The 12,627-nt window shown below is 52.4% G+C and overlaps 1 protein-coding gene across 3 annotated transcripts in view; it reads right to left on the bottom strand.

Annotated features, from left to right (window-relative positions):
• Positions 1 to 301: 301 nt before the first annotated feature.
• ATP8B2 (ATPase phospholipid transporting 8B2) overlaps positions 302 to 12,627 on the bottom strand; it is a 35,263-nt gene continuing 22,937 nt past the window's right edge. For 2 of the 3 annotated variants that reach the window (XM_063145890.1, XM_063145889.1), the window contains 14 exons: positions 12,227 to 12,392; positions 11,347 to 11,535; positions 9,668 to 9,783; positions 8,790 to 8,954; positions 8,384 to 8,495; positions 7,346 to 7,451; positions 6,767 to 6,911; positions 5,713 to 5,896; positions 4,577 to 4,800; positions 3,716 to 3,799; positions 3,364 to 3,594; positions 2,547 to 2,685; positions 1,551 to 1,681; positions 302 to 890 (listed from right to left, as the gene is read on the bottom strand). In XM_063145890.1, coding sequence (XP_063001960.1) covers positions 585 to 890; positions 1,551 to 1,681; positions 2,547 to 2,685; positions 3,364 to 3,594; positions 3,716 to 3,799; positions 4,577 to 4,800; positions 5,713 to 5,896; positions 6,767 to 6,911; positions 7,346 to 7,451; positions 8,384 to 8,495; positions 8,790 to 8,954; positions 9,668 to 9,783; positions 11,347 to 11,535; positions 12,227 to 12,392 — 2,298 coding nt within the window. In that variant the 3' untranslated portion in view covers positions 302 to 584. Of the gene's footprint in view, positions 891 to 1,550; positions 1,682 to 2,546; positions 2,686 to 3,363; positions 3,595 to 3,715; positions 3,800 to 4,576; positions 4,801 to 5,712; positions 5,897 to 6,766; positions 6,912 to 7,345; positions 7,452 to 8,383; positions 8,496 to 8,789; positions 8,955 to 9,667; positions 9,784 to 11,346; positions 11,536 to 12,226; positions 12,393 to 12,627 lie in introns of those variants that run through there. The other variant, XM_063145891.1, reaches the window with a different exon arrangement.

Genomic DNA, 12,627 nt, shown 5'->3' with positions numbered 1-12,627 from the left:
TTCTTTCTTTCTTTCTTTCTTTCTATATATATATATAAAAAGACACGTGTCGATCATGGGGGGAGAGGCAAAGAGATAGGGCAATAGCAGGGAGGGCCCGCTCCCCCCCCTCTCCTGGCGTCTCCATGGGAAACTCCAGCCTCCGACGCGCCTTGATGCCCCCAACCTTCCTGCGCAGCTAGCGGGATACATTCGTGCGCAGTTTGGGGAGACGAAGTTGCACTGCTGAGGAAAGTAGATATTACTGGATTTATAATTTTGTGTTTTTAAAAGACCCCTTTCGCGCAACAGTTCAGGGTTACGTCCGTCTGGGGTTTGGGGGGGGGAGTGGGGAGAGCTGTTCTGAGCGTTATGCCCCGCCTGCCCCAGCCGCTATACGCTGGCAGCCAGACACGGGGTGATTTTTGGTTATACGGCAACAGCCCAGGGCTCCGGCCCATTCCTGCCGATCCACCCGGAAGGTTCCGCGTCTCCACAGCAACCGGGGGCCGACGGGCCGTTTCTGGCCTGCGGCCGGCCCTTCTTCGAGCAGGCGGGCCTGTCCTTTGCGTGTCTGTCCGTCCGTCCGTCCATCCCGGCCCTTCTCACACCTTGAGCGTCTTGTCGGGCCCGCTGCCGCTGGGGCTGCTGGCGACACTGCTGCTGCTGTCGCCGCCCCCGCTGCTCTTCTTCTTCCGCAGGGTCTCGATCCAGCTGGCGCTGGTGCGGCCACTGAAGCTGGACAGGGCCAGGGAGCTGAGCCGCATGTTCTTGCCGGACATGATGAGCTCACCGAAACCCTCCTGGTGGGAGAAGGCGTAGCCCGAGCGCCGTGAGCCGCCCCGGCCTACCCGACCCATGCATCGGTGTTGCGTCTTCTGCTTCTTCCGCACCAACTGGGTATAGCGCACCTGGAGAGGAAGGGAAAAATCAGGGACGGCAAGGAAATATTAGATGCAAAAGATACCTAGATGCTCCTCACCACCACCCCACGGAAAAAGGCCTAGGGTGGTATCCAACGTTAGTCTTGCAATGGGTCTACTCTGATGAACTGTGGTTGAGTCAGTCAGGACTAACACAAGTCCCATTCATTTTAATGGGCCTACTTGAAGTAGGACTAACATTGGATACTACCCTCAGGCCGCAGGGAGCTGCTTCCATTGCACACAGCCACTCGGCATCTATTTTCTGTTAGTACAGTTTTGCGCTGTGGCCGGTTTCTGTTCAACATTTGTTGTTAGTGTACATGTTTTTTAACTTGTTGTAAATAAGTAATAAATAAAATAACGGCTGTATATGGTGAGACGTCTGTGCGCACGTGCACTCCAGCGTGTCGGCATGGGGGCACATATGCGCTCCTGTGCACGTGCGCTCCTGTGTGGGATGTGGCACAGCTCACCCGCACAGCCTGAAGTGGTACAGACACAGGTTCGCCACTTCAACTGCCGTTTGTGGGAAGGGAAGAGAAGTGAAGGCCTGGGTTTGTCAGGAGAGAGATAGGCAGGGTTGTCTACCTCAGGAAAAGGAGGTAACGGCTCTGTCTTCCTTTTGCCCTGCCTGCCCAAACTCACCGTGTCCGAGAGCTCAGGCTTCAGGTCCAGCTTGAGGAAACGGAAAGCCACCACAGGCATGATGCACACGACGGTGGTGAGGGCGATGGTCAGCCAGACGTCCGGTTGGGCGAGTGTGTTCTGGGCATTGCCTGGCCAGGGGAAAGGAGAAAGGCAAGTCAGGAAAGAGGAGCAAGAGATTCAGGAACAGTTTGAAGCCGGGATAGGGCACAGCTCGGACGCTAGGCCTCCTACTCCTCTGAAAACCTGTTTAGATGTGGAACGGCATTTAAATGTTGCAAAGAAATAAATAAAATTAATAGGTAGCCAAGAAAGGAACAGAACTCTCCCATAATACACTGCCCTCATCCATTTTGTGAAGCTGACTCATGTAGCAGACAATACGGTGACTTTAACCATATTGCAGACAGTTCCCATAATGCACTGCCCTTGGTGATGTAGCAGAACTTTCCCATAAGGCAGTGACTTTAACTTGTATTGCAGACAGTTCCCATAATGCACTGCCCTTGGCCACGTAGCAGAATTTTCCCATAATGCACTAGTCTTGGCTACATAGTAGAATTTTCCCATAATGCACTGACTGCCTTTGGCCATGTAGCAGAATTTTCCCATAATGCACTAGTCTTGGCTACACAGCAGAATTTTCTCATAATGCAGTGCTTTTAGCCATACGGCAGACAGTTCCCATAACGGACTGCCCTTGACCATGTAGCGGAACTCTCTTATAATCCACTGCTCCTGGCCATGTAGTGGAATCCTCCCACAATGCAGTTCCCTTAACCATAGAGTGGCATTTCCCCACGATTCATTGCCCTTGGCAACGCAGTAAGATTGTCCCATATACAGCCTTTGTCAACAGGAGAATTTAACTGCTCTGTGGCTAGGCAGGAGAAGACGAATGAGACAAAGAGATGCAGGGTAGCAAGGGGGAGAAACCATCTTCACCCCTACACCATTGGACCCAGGCTGGAGCAGAGACACGGGCTTTGGACTCACCGACAAAACGGAACTGGTTGGGGAAGAGCTGGAAGAGGCCGTCGCTGTGCATGGCAAAGAGGATGGCGAAGTAAACAGCCAGGCTGCCCCAGATAAAGAAGTGGTTGATGGCTGTCCAGAATCCTGTGTCCAGACCAATCTGTCGAGGGAATGGGAGAATGTCAGCAGAGCATCGTGGGTGGAAGAAGGGAGGCCTCACAGCCCAAGACAGAACCAAAGCTTCAGACTATGACACACAAGAACGGACACTTGGACACAGTTCCCATAATCCTTTGCAATATAGAGCAGAGTTCCGTGGATCCCTTCACAAATGATCTGGAGTTTCCCAGGGCTCCCATGTCCTTAGTGCTTCCAAAGAGAGGTGTCGGGGATTTGCCCATGACTAGTGGAAAAGCTTCCCTGAACCCAGGCCATTTGAAAATCACTGTAGCAGCATCCCAAATATTAGGACCACTAGGAAATGGAGCGTCCCAGGGCTCCCAAGTCATTCATAACTCCAATGGTTTTCCCATCACTAGCAGAAAGGGGTCTTTGAACCCAGGACATATGAAAGGCACTGTTTAAGCGAACAGTATGATATGTAGTCACCAAAGGTAACACTGAGCATGTACGGAGTGCCTTTCCCTCACTGCTAAGGAGCTGTATCTCATCTCCAGGCGGAGATTTGAGGAGCAGAGGCCAGGACCCCTTAGGAGTGCCCCCCAGCTGCATTCCCACATGGGATTCCCAGCTCAGAGCCCTCCCTTCTCACCTTGATGCGACCGCTTCTGGGGCGGAGCGGTTGCTTCACAGCCAGCAAGGAGCAAGGATGCCTTACCTGCACGCTGACGACGATGACGAGGGAGGTGGCCACGGTGACGGCAAAGGACTGGTAGTCAGCGAGCTGGGCGTTGTCGCTGAAGACCCCGTAGGGGATGAAGAACATGAAGACGGAGGTGTAGATCCCCTGGGCGATGCAGATGAAGAACTCCCGCTTGTTGAAGAGCAGGTTCAGCTGCCCGGGTTCGTACAGCTTGGGGTACTCCAGGCTACGTTGCTCAGGCACATCCTAGGACGTAACGAGGCGAGCGCTGATGACCACCTTCCGCCGACCGTGCTCTCGGTCCCGATCCCGGACTTCCTCGCCTCCCCCACCCCACCCTTCTTAAGACGGAATTTGTGACACTGACCTGGTCAAAGACACCCATGGCGAGCACAGGCAGCGAGGTGTAGACAATATTGTACAGAGTGATGAAGTACTGATCGTACACGGTCTTTGGGGACGCGGGGGGAAAGAGACAGAGAAATTGGTGGGTTAGAGGAAGGAGCTCCCTGCTCCCTGATCCTGCTCCCTGCTCCCTTCTCAGTTCCCTAGGGAGGTTGTGGGCTCTCCCACACTAGAGGCCTTCAAGAGGCAGCTGGACAAGCATCTGTCAGGGATGCGTTAGGGTGGATTCCTGCATTGAGCAGGGGGCTGGACTCGATGGCCTTGTAGGCCCCTTCCAACTCTGCTATTCTATGATTCTATGACCCCAGCCTTGCGATCTTTGCTGCCCTGCCTACAGGCACAAAACAAATAAGAACGTCAGAAGAGCCCTGCGGGATCAGACCCAAGGTCCATCTAGTCCAGCACTCGGTTCACACAGGGGCCAACCAGCTGTGGACCAGGGACCCACAAGCAGGAGGTGAGTGCAACAGCACCCTCTTGCCCATGTTCCCCAGCAACTGGTGTACATAGGCTTACTGCCTCTGAGACTGGAGGGAGCACAGAGCCATCGGGACCAGCAGCTATTAAGAGCCTTCCCTGCGTTTCTAACCCCCTCTGAAAGCCATCCAAATTGGTGGCCATCCCTGCATCTTGCAGAAGTGAGTTCCACAGTTTAACTCTGTGCTGTGTGAAGATGCCCTTCCTTTGTTCTCTCCTGAATCTCCCACCAATCAGCTTCACGGGGTGACCCCTTGGGTGTGGGTGGGTGTAGCATTAGGAGAGAGGGAGGGGGAACATTCCAGCCCCCCACCCCACCCCAAATTAGATCTCCCCAGGGCACCACCTGGGCAGAGAAGCCGCAGAAGAAGCCGAACCAGAAGTGCACCATGGTGAAAGCGAAGTTCTTGTAGAAGAAGTAGCAAAGGAACTTGCACATGCGCAGGTAGGACCAGCGCCCGTGGACCAGCAGGAGGCGTTGCAGGAACTTGAACTGTGAGAAGGAGTAGTCCGAAGCCAGCACTGCCTGGATGCCTTCCTGACCGCTGATGCCGACGCCGATGTGGGCAGCTGAAGAAAGCAGGGGGCAGGGGATGAGACAGGAAAAGGCAGGCAAGAGGCGTCAGGCCCCATGCGCAGCCTGAGCTCTGGTTCCCAATGCCCATCTCAGTGAAACCAAAGTATTCACCCGTTTTCCTTCTGGCACAGGGCAGGACCAAAATACAAGCATGTTTTAGCTTAACCATCTTACTGCTGGGAAGTAAGATATATGGATGGCATTTCAACCTTACAGAATGCGGGGGACTTCACAAAAGCCAGGAAGCCACTAAACGATCGGCACTCAGGAAAAGAGGGTGGGGCCAGGGAAACAGGGCAGGGCCAAAATACCAGCATATTTTAGTTTAACATTAACTGCCAGGAATTAAGACTTAGGGAAGGCATTTCAACCTTACAGAATGCGGGGGACTTCTCAAAAGCCAGGAAGCCACTAAACAATCAGCACTCAGGAAAAGGGGGTGGGGCCAGGGAAACAGGGCAGGGCCAAAAAATCCAGCATATTTTAGTTTAACATTAACTGCCAGGAATTAAGACTTAGGGAAGGCATTTCAACCTTACAGAATGCGGGGGACTTCACAAAAGCCAGGAAGCCACTAAACAATCGGCACTCAGGAAAAGGGGGTGGGGCCAGGGAAACAGGGCAGGGCCAAAATACCAGCATATTTTAGTTTAACATTAACTGCCAGGAATTAAGACTTAGGGAAGGCATTTCAACCTTACAGAATGCGGGGGACTTCTCAAAAGCCAGGAAGCCACTAAACAATCGGCACTCAGGGAAAGAGAGTAGGGAAAAGGGTGGAGCCATCTGGGCAACCTTGGAGGGGCAGATTTTGACTCTAGGTGGGCCAGATTTGGCCCTCAGCCTGAGGCTCAACACCCCTGTCCTTTGGGATGCCTTCCACTCCCTTTTGCTCCAGGACTCACTCTTGATCATGCTGACGTCATTGGCCCCGTCGCCAATGGCCAGCGTGACAGCTTTCTTGTACTTCTTCACCAGCTCCACCACCTGTGCCTTCTGCAAGGGGGTGACACGGCAGCAGATGACGGCTTTGCAGGCGCACGCCGTCTCCAGGAATTCCAGCTCCATGTCAGCCTCCAGGGCATGTGCCTGCAGGGATTTAAAAAAAACGACATGGCAAACCTGCTTTGCAGCTCCTGCCCAAACCAAGCAGCCCAAGGTCTCCCAAGTGAGCTTCACAGCTGAGCAGGGATTTGAACCCGGGCCTCCGGGCCCTGGGGTTTAGTATTCTAAACCCAGATTTCCCCCAAGTTGGTGCCTTCCAGATGTTGTGGACTGGAACACCCATCATCCCTGACCACTCAGGCTAGAGCTGATGAGAATTGTAGTTCAAAACAACCGGAGGACGCCAGACTGGAGAAAGGCTGGGCTGGATGACCTCTGAGGTGCCCCTCCTACTCTAAAACTCCGTGGCTCACAGGGAAGCAACAGACGTGGAGTTTCCTTAACAGAGCAACATCCTTCACCCTCTCTTTATTTGGGCTGTTCACGAAACACGCTAACCCACACACTGTGGCTGTCATTAAACCGTTTGTTGAATCGTGGATTAGTATGCTGTCTGAACCCAGGACGTTTTCCACCGTGTGGCTTGTTAACCATGCAGTGCAGCTTGTTAACCACCCTGAACAACCCAACCATGGCTTCTCGAAGCGGCGCGTTCGAGAAAAATAAGCCACACTGCATTGTTCGCAACCTACCTCGCTGAAAATGTCCTGGGTTCAGACAACAATGCGCCAACCCACAGTCTAGCAAATAACCCATGGTTTGTTTATTTTATTTATTTATTTATTTATTGCATTTTTATACCGCCCAATAGCTGAAGCTCTCTGGGCAGTCCAACAACAACCCACGCTCAGCCACCGAGCGTGGTTTAGCGCGCTGTGCGAACCCAGCCAATCCCTCTCACCTATCAGATCAAGGCAAAACGTGTTCTAGACACACTCTGCGTTCATCCCTTACCAGACTGTGCCCGTTGATGACTAAGGCGTACTCTCCCGCCACGGCTTCCAGCACAGATGTTAGCTTGGAGGCGGAGAGCTTCTCTTGGTAGGTGAACCCGTTCCCCACGGACCGCGAAGAGTCCATCAGTTTCTCACGAGCCTTCCTGCCAAGAGGAGGGGGGGGCAGAAGGAGGATTGAGGGTCTTGGAGGAAAGGTTACAACATGGGGACTGTTCAGCTTGGAAAAAATGAGGGTAAGGGGAGACATGACGGAGGTGCACAAAAAAGATGCCTGGTGTGGAGAATGTGGAGACCTTTTTCTCCCCCTCTCCCAATACTTAAACCCAATGGGTTCATTCCATGAAGCTGATTGGTGGGAGATTCAGAACAGATAAAAGGAAGGACTTTTTCACCCAGCAGAGTTAAACTATGGAACTCACTTCCACATGACAGAGCGATGGCTTCCAATTTGGAAGCCTTCAAAGCGGGACTGGATGAATTCATGGACGAGAAGGCTATCCATGGCTACTAGTCCTCATGGCTCCATGGTACCTCCAGCATCGGAGGCGGCATACCACGCCCACAGGCCTTCACTCACCGCAGCTCCTGGCGCACCTCCAGCACCGTGTGCCCCGTGATAATGAACACTTCCGTTATCTCGTCCGTGAGCATCTTGCAGGAGTAGCCGATGTTCACCGCCGTCTCTGAGGAGGGAGGAGAGAAAAGCTCAGAGGGGAGAAGAACTCAAAGCCCGGGGCCTGGCATGAGTCTCAAAACCGAAAGCCAGAGCTTTCAGGACAAGCATTCATTTTCAAACTACAGGGCTTAAACCTAGAAAAAGGGTAGTCAAAAGGGGAGGAAGCACATTTCCAGATTTAAAGGGTAGCAAATAAAAAGTTCTTCCTCAGCAACAGAAATGCAAACTGGCCCTACTGAAAGACTTCCCCCAGGAAGGATCCCCTTCCTCAACTCTCCCCAGCAGCAGCCATTCAGACTGCTATTCTTTTCCTCTTCCCTCCCATCTGTTTTGCCTTGCGTGTCATTTTGATTCTTTTTTTTTTTTTTAGATTGTAAACCCGCAGGCAGGGACTACCTTATTGTTTTGCATTGTAGTGTATTTTATTCTTTTAAATGTTGTAAATAAAGTAAAATACACGACACTCATCATCTCAGGCCCTCCTCCAGGTGCCTCCTTTAAGGGTGGCTCAGAAGATGGCATCACGGGCTTCTCAGTGGTGGCCCCCAGTTATGGAATTAACTCCTCAGCAAGGGCCACCTGGGACAACATTGTTATTGTTTCGGCAGCAGGTTAAGACCTTCCTCTACTCCCAGGCATTTGACAGTATAGGATAAGGTTTTATTTAGGTCATGGGATATTGTTTAGTTATGTGAGTCTGCTGCCTGTGTATATGTCTGCACCTAAATTGTTTTGATATTAAGCACAATATTGTATGTGTTCAGGTTTTCGATCTTTCTAAACTGCCTGGAGATCTTGAGCTGTTTGCACAGTATAGAAACGTAACGAATGAAAATGAAATGAATGAAATAAAATAAATACGTAGAAATACAGTTGACGGGGTGTTGAAGGGAACAGGTAGAAAGGAGCCGCCCTTTAGCAGCGCTGCAGGGTCTTTACCTTGCTTGTCTCCCGTCAACACCCAGATCTTGATGTTCGCCAGCGTGAGAAGTGCAATGGTCTCCGGAACGCCCTGCTGCAGCTTGTCTTCGATGGCAGTGGCTCCTAGCAGCTAGAGGCAAGGAAAAGCAAAAGATGGTAGAGGCCTATCAGACCTCATTGCAGTAGAGGCTGGTGGCACTGACGTCATTGAGGCGATGGATCTGCTCCGGGTTTCACTCAGAACCAGTCAAAACTCTCAAGGTGCGGAAGCTCTAAGCCCTGGCTTCCTTGGCTTGTTCCTAAATCCGGCACGGGCCCAAAGTCAGCCAGTGAGCCACGAGGCTCAGTGGGGACTAGAACCCGGGTCTCCCGGGTCCCAGTCCAATATGGGAACCGCTATGGCGGCCGCGATGGAACGGCTTACCATCATGTCGTTCTCCACTTCCTCGTAAAGCCGGGCCAGACGCTCCTCGCGGCCCTCGCCCGCAGTGTTGGCCCGGTGCAGTCGCTCGGCCCAGCCTGCGTAGTAGCTTTCGTCGAGGTCGCGATAGGCCAGCACCAACGTCCGGAGACCCTCACTGGCGTATTCCTGGAAGCGGGGAAGAGAGGAGGGGAAAGTCAAGCAGGCAAGCCAAAAGCATCTATTGCGGATCATAGAAAAATTTTCAGTTTGTTGTCTCCCCGAGCTGTGGCCAGAAACCGGCAATGCGAGCAACACAGGAAAAATTAGGAACCCAAAAGAAAAACAAGAAGAGGTGGACGGCCACTTCTCCTACAAAAAAGCCCCCTGGCCCTCCTCGCCAAAAGTCCCCCGGTTTCCAAGTTGGAAGTGAAGGAGAACAGACATGACCCCAAATATTTCCCCTGCCTAATCATCTTAGATTTACTTTGAATGTAAATGGTTGATCTCGCCCACCTTTCCTTCAAGGAGCTCAAAGTGGTGGGCATAGTTCTCTTCTCCACCTCACCTCACTTTACCTTCACAACAACCCTGCAAGGTAGGGCTGGCTCCAGGTTTCAGGAGGCCCTAGGTCACGAGTGGGCAGTTTTGGTGTGTCGCATTTGCCTCCCCCAATGCCCGCACTGCGGGCTGCACCCAAGATTCCCAGCAATCCTGCCCTCTAGATGTTTTGGACTACAATTCCCAGCATTCCTGATCCTTGGTGACGCTGGCTGGGACAAATGGGAGTTGAATGTACTTCTTCGCTAAGCAGGAAATCATACAGTATATTCTCCCTTGCACAGTGCTAGAAATTACCTTGCAAGAGCCAACAGCCACACACACACACACAGATTACTCACATTCAGGTGGTCGGTGGTTACGTTATACAGCTCCTGGTTGCCTGGGTGAAGTCGCTCCAGCAAAATGGTGTCTGCTCCTTTGCAGTAAAGGCGGATCTGCCCTTCCTGGTTCCGTACTTGGGGATGGGAAGGAAAGGCAAAAAAGGACCAGGTTTAAGTGTGGGAGATTTCTTCATAGCCCACCTTTCTTCCAAAGAACTTAAGCATGCTACACGCTTCTCCTCTCCATTTATTTTCCCTTCCAAAACCACAACCCTGTAAGGTAGGATAGGCTGAGAGAATAGGACTGGCCCAAGGTCACCCAGTGGGGTTTGCGGCTGACCCGCATCTCTCCATTTCTAGTCTGGCGCTCTAACCACTACGCCGTGCTGGGTCTGAGATCGTGCGGAGAGGGTGGGTATTTTGATTACAAGAGGATCAGACAAGGCTGCGCCAGGGGGAGGATGAAAAGCGAAGCAGGGCCACTCCAAAGGGACTGCTGAGATACCAGCTGCCTCTGGCTCACCCTCAACTGTCACCTGGCAGCAGCCATTCCATCAGGCTACAGCACAGGAGGGACGAGAAGGGAGGCAGGGACAGTCCATTAGCTATGCTGAGACAACAGCTGCCTCTGGCTCGCCCTCAAATGTCACCTGGCAGCAGCCATTCCATCAGGCTACAGCAGAGGAGGGACAAGAAGGGAGGCAGGGACAGTCCATTAGCTATGCTGAGACAACAGCTGCCTCTGGCTCACCTTCAGCTGTCACCTGGCAGCAGCCACTCTTACCAGACTAGAATAGAGGGAAGGGAAGCAGGGCCGCTCCCTTAGCTCTGCTAAGATATCAACTCCATTTGGCTCCTCCTCTCCCTGAATGTTTCCCACCCCAGCTGGCCACTTTAAGAACAGGCTATGAAGAAGCTCAAAATTTGCAAAGTACAAAGAACCCCCCCCCCCCTCAAAAGCAGCCCAACAAGGACTGAGAGTGCTCATTGGCTACAAAATGCTGAGTGACTGTTGGGGGGCAGGGGTAACGGAAAACCGGGGGAAGACAAGGGAATAGAATGGAGTACTCCAGAAGAGGACACAGCTAGCTGGCTGGCATCTAATCAGGAGCACTCTGTGCTTGAATGTTTTGTCCCAGGTTCCACTCGTAAAGAATTATTCTTGATTTGAACTTGAGAGCCACCATGTGGTCAAAAATGGCATAAAAATCCCAATCAATCAGTTAAAAATGCACACATACAAACCCGGGCCCTTCTGCCTTTCCTCGACTTATCAATCGTCAACTGCCCACCCCCCACCCCGCCTCCCGCCCCTTTGTGAAGCCCTGCATCCTGTGCTCCCCCAGGCATCTATCCAGTACCTCCTCTGTGCTTGGGTTCTGTATTCTGAACACAGAAACTGCCTTATGCACCACATCAGATCATGGGGTGCATCTAGATCAGGGTGCACTCCAGCGGTGCAGAACCTTTCAGTCTGAGGGGCTGAATTCCATTGTGAAGGAGCTCTCGGGGGCCGTATCCCAGTGGTGGGCAAAGCCACAGGCGAAAAGGGGCAGGGCCAAAGGATCAACCATACCTGCATATTTGAGCTTGAAGCTCTGGCTGCCAGTAACTACACCTCAGGAGAAGCATGATTGACCTTTTAGAAAAGAGAAGGAAAAGCTGCAGAAAAGCCGGGAAAACCCACAGTTTCTCACCGATGACCGACATGCGTTTGCGGACGTTGTTGAAGTCCAAGATGGCGAGAAGGTGGTAGGTAACGGTCTGTCCCAGCTCCTGAACCATGATCGTCTTTGGGGTGCGCCCACGGAACACAAAGCCAAAGTTGCGGGCAGCCGTCACCAGGGCTCCCTCGTCGGGGGACTGGGCTTTGTAGTACAATTCCCCTGTCCGGATCAAAGAGGGGAGAGAAAAGACAGAGGAAATTCAGGCCCAAGAATTGGAACGATGGCTTCTCCTTGGGGGACGTGGTTACGGCAGCTGTCACGAAGAGCACCAAATTGACCGTTACGTTCCTGGAAGCAGTGGGTCAGATCCACCTTTAGTTCTTCTTAAAAGCAGACCCACGGAAATCAACAAGACTTGAGTTATTACTGATGACCTGAAATCCCCTTGAGTTCAGCGGGTCTACTTCAGGAAGGGCTAAAGTGAGATCCGGGCCAATTATGTGGTTGTTCCAGTGACATTTGGTTACTACAATGCAAGAGAGCCGTCTTGGCAATGCCGGTAGCTAGGAGGCCAGCATCCCCAGAAGGCCCATAGCTGGAAATGTTGCAATGTGAGGGTGGGGGGGGGGTGAGTCTGTGTATTGAGGGGAGGGCAGAAAATTCACAAGAATATCAGAAGAGCCCTGATGCTGGATCAGACCAAGGGTCCATCTAGTCCAGCACTCTGTTCACACAGTGGCCAAGCAGCTGTCGACCACAAGCCCACAAGCAGGACATGGGTGCAACAGCACCCTCCCACCCATGTTCCCCAGCAACTGGTGTATGTAGGCTTACTGCTAAGAAGGTCATCCTTCTCTCCCACAACCTTTGACCGCTGCCCCTTATTTCAAGCCCGCCCCCCGATTCCTACCTGGGCTCTTCTCCTCGGACATGACCGTGTGGCAGAGCGAGAGGAGGCGGAAAAACTCGTGCACATGGAGGTCGCCTATCTTGACTGCGTCCAGCAGGCCCGTGTCCCAGAATGTGAACATGGGGTCAGCCAGGGGGTTGAAAGAGAAGTCTACTGGTTCCGTCTTCTGTTAGAGGGAGAGGAAAGGGTTACAACAAATCAGCGGATGCCTTATTTAGGAAAACAAACTCTTGTTCCACGTTCTATTGGATACCACAAATAAGGGTTTCTCTAAGTCAGCCAATTGCTGGAGGCGTAACACAGCTAATGCTTCAAGGCACCCTTCACAACTTGGCGCTGAAACGAAGCCAGCGTCGGCACCAGTCGGGCATCCAAGGGGAGTTCATTCCACAGCCGGGGTG

This window comes from Elgaria multicarinata, chromosome 21, assembly GCF_023053635.1.
Source record: "Elgaria multicarinata webbii isolate HBS135686 ecotype San Diego chromosome 21, rElgMul1.1.pri, whole genome shotgun sequence".
NCBI lineage: Eukaryota > Metazoa > Chordata > Lepidosauria > Squamata > Anguidae > Elgaria > Elgaria multicarinata.
Note: the sequence above shows the minus strand (reverse complement) of the source record. Positions and strands in the feature narration are given on the sequence as shown.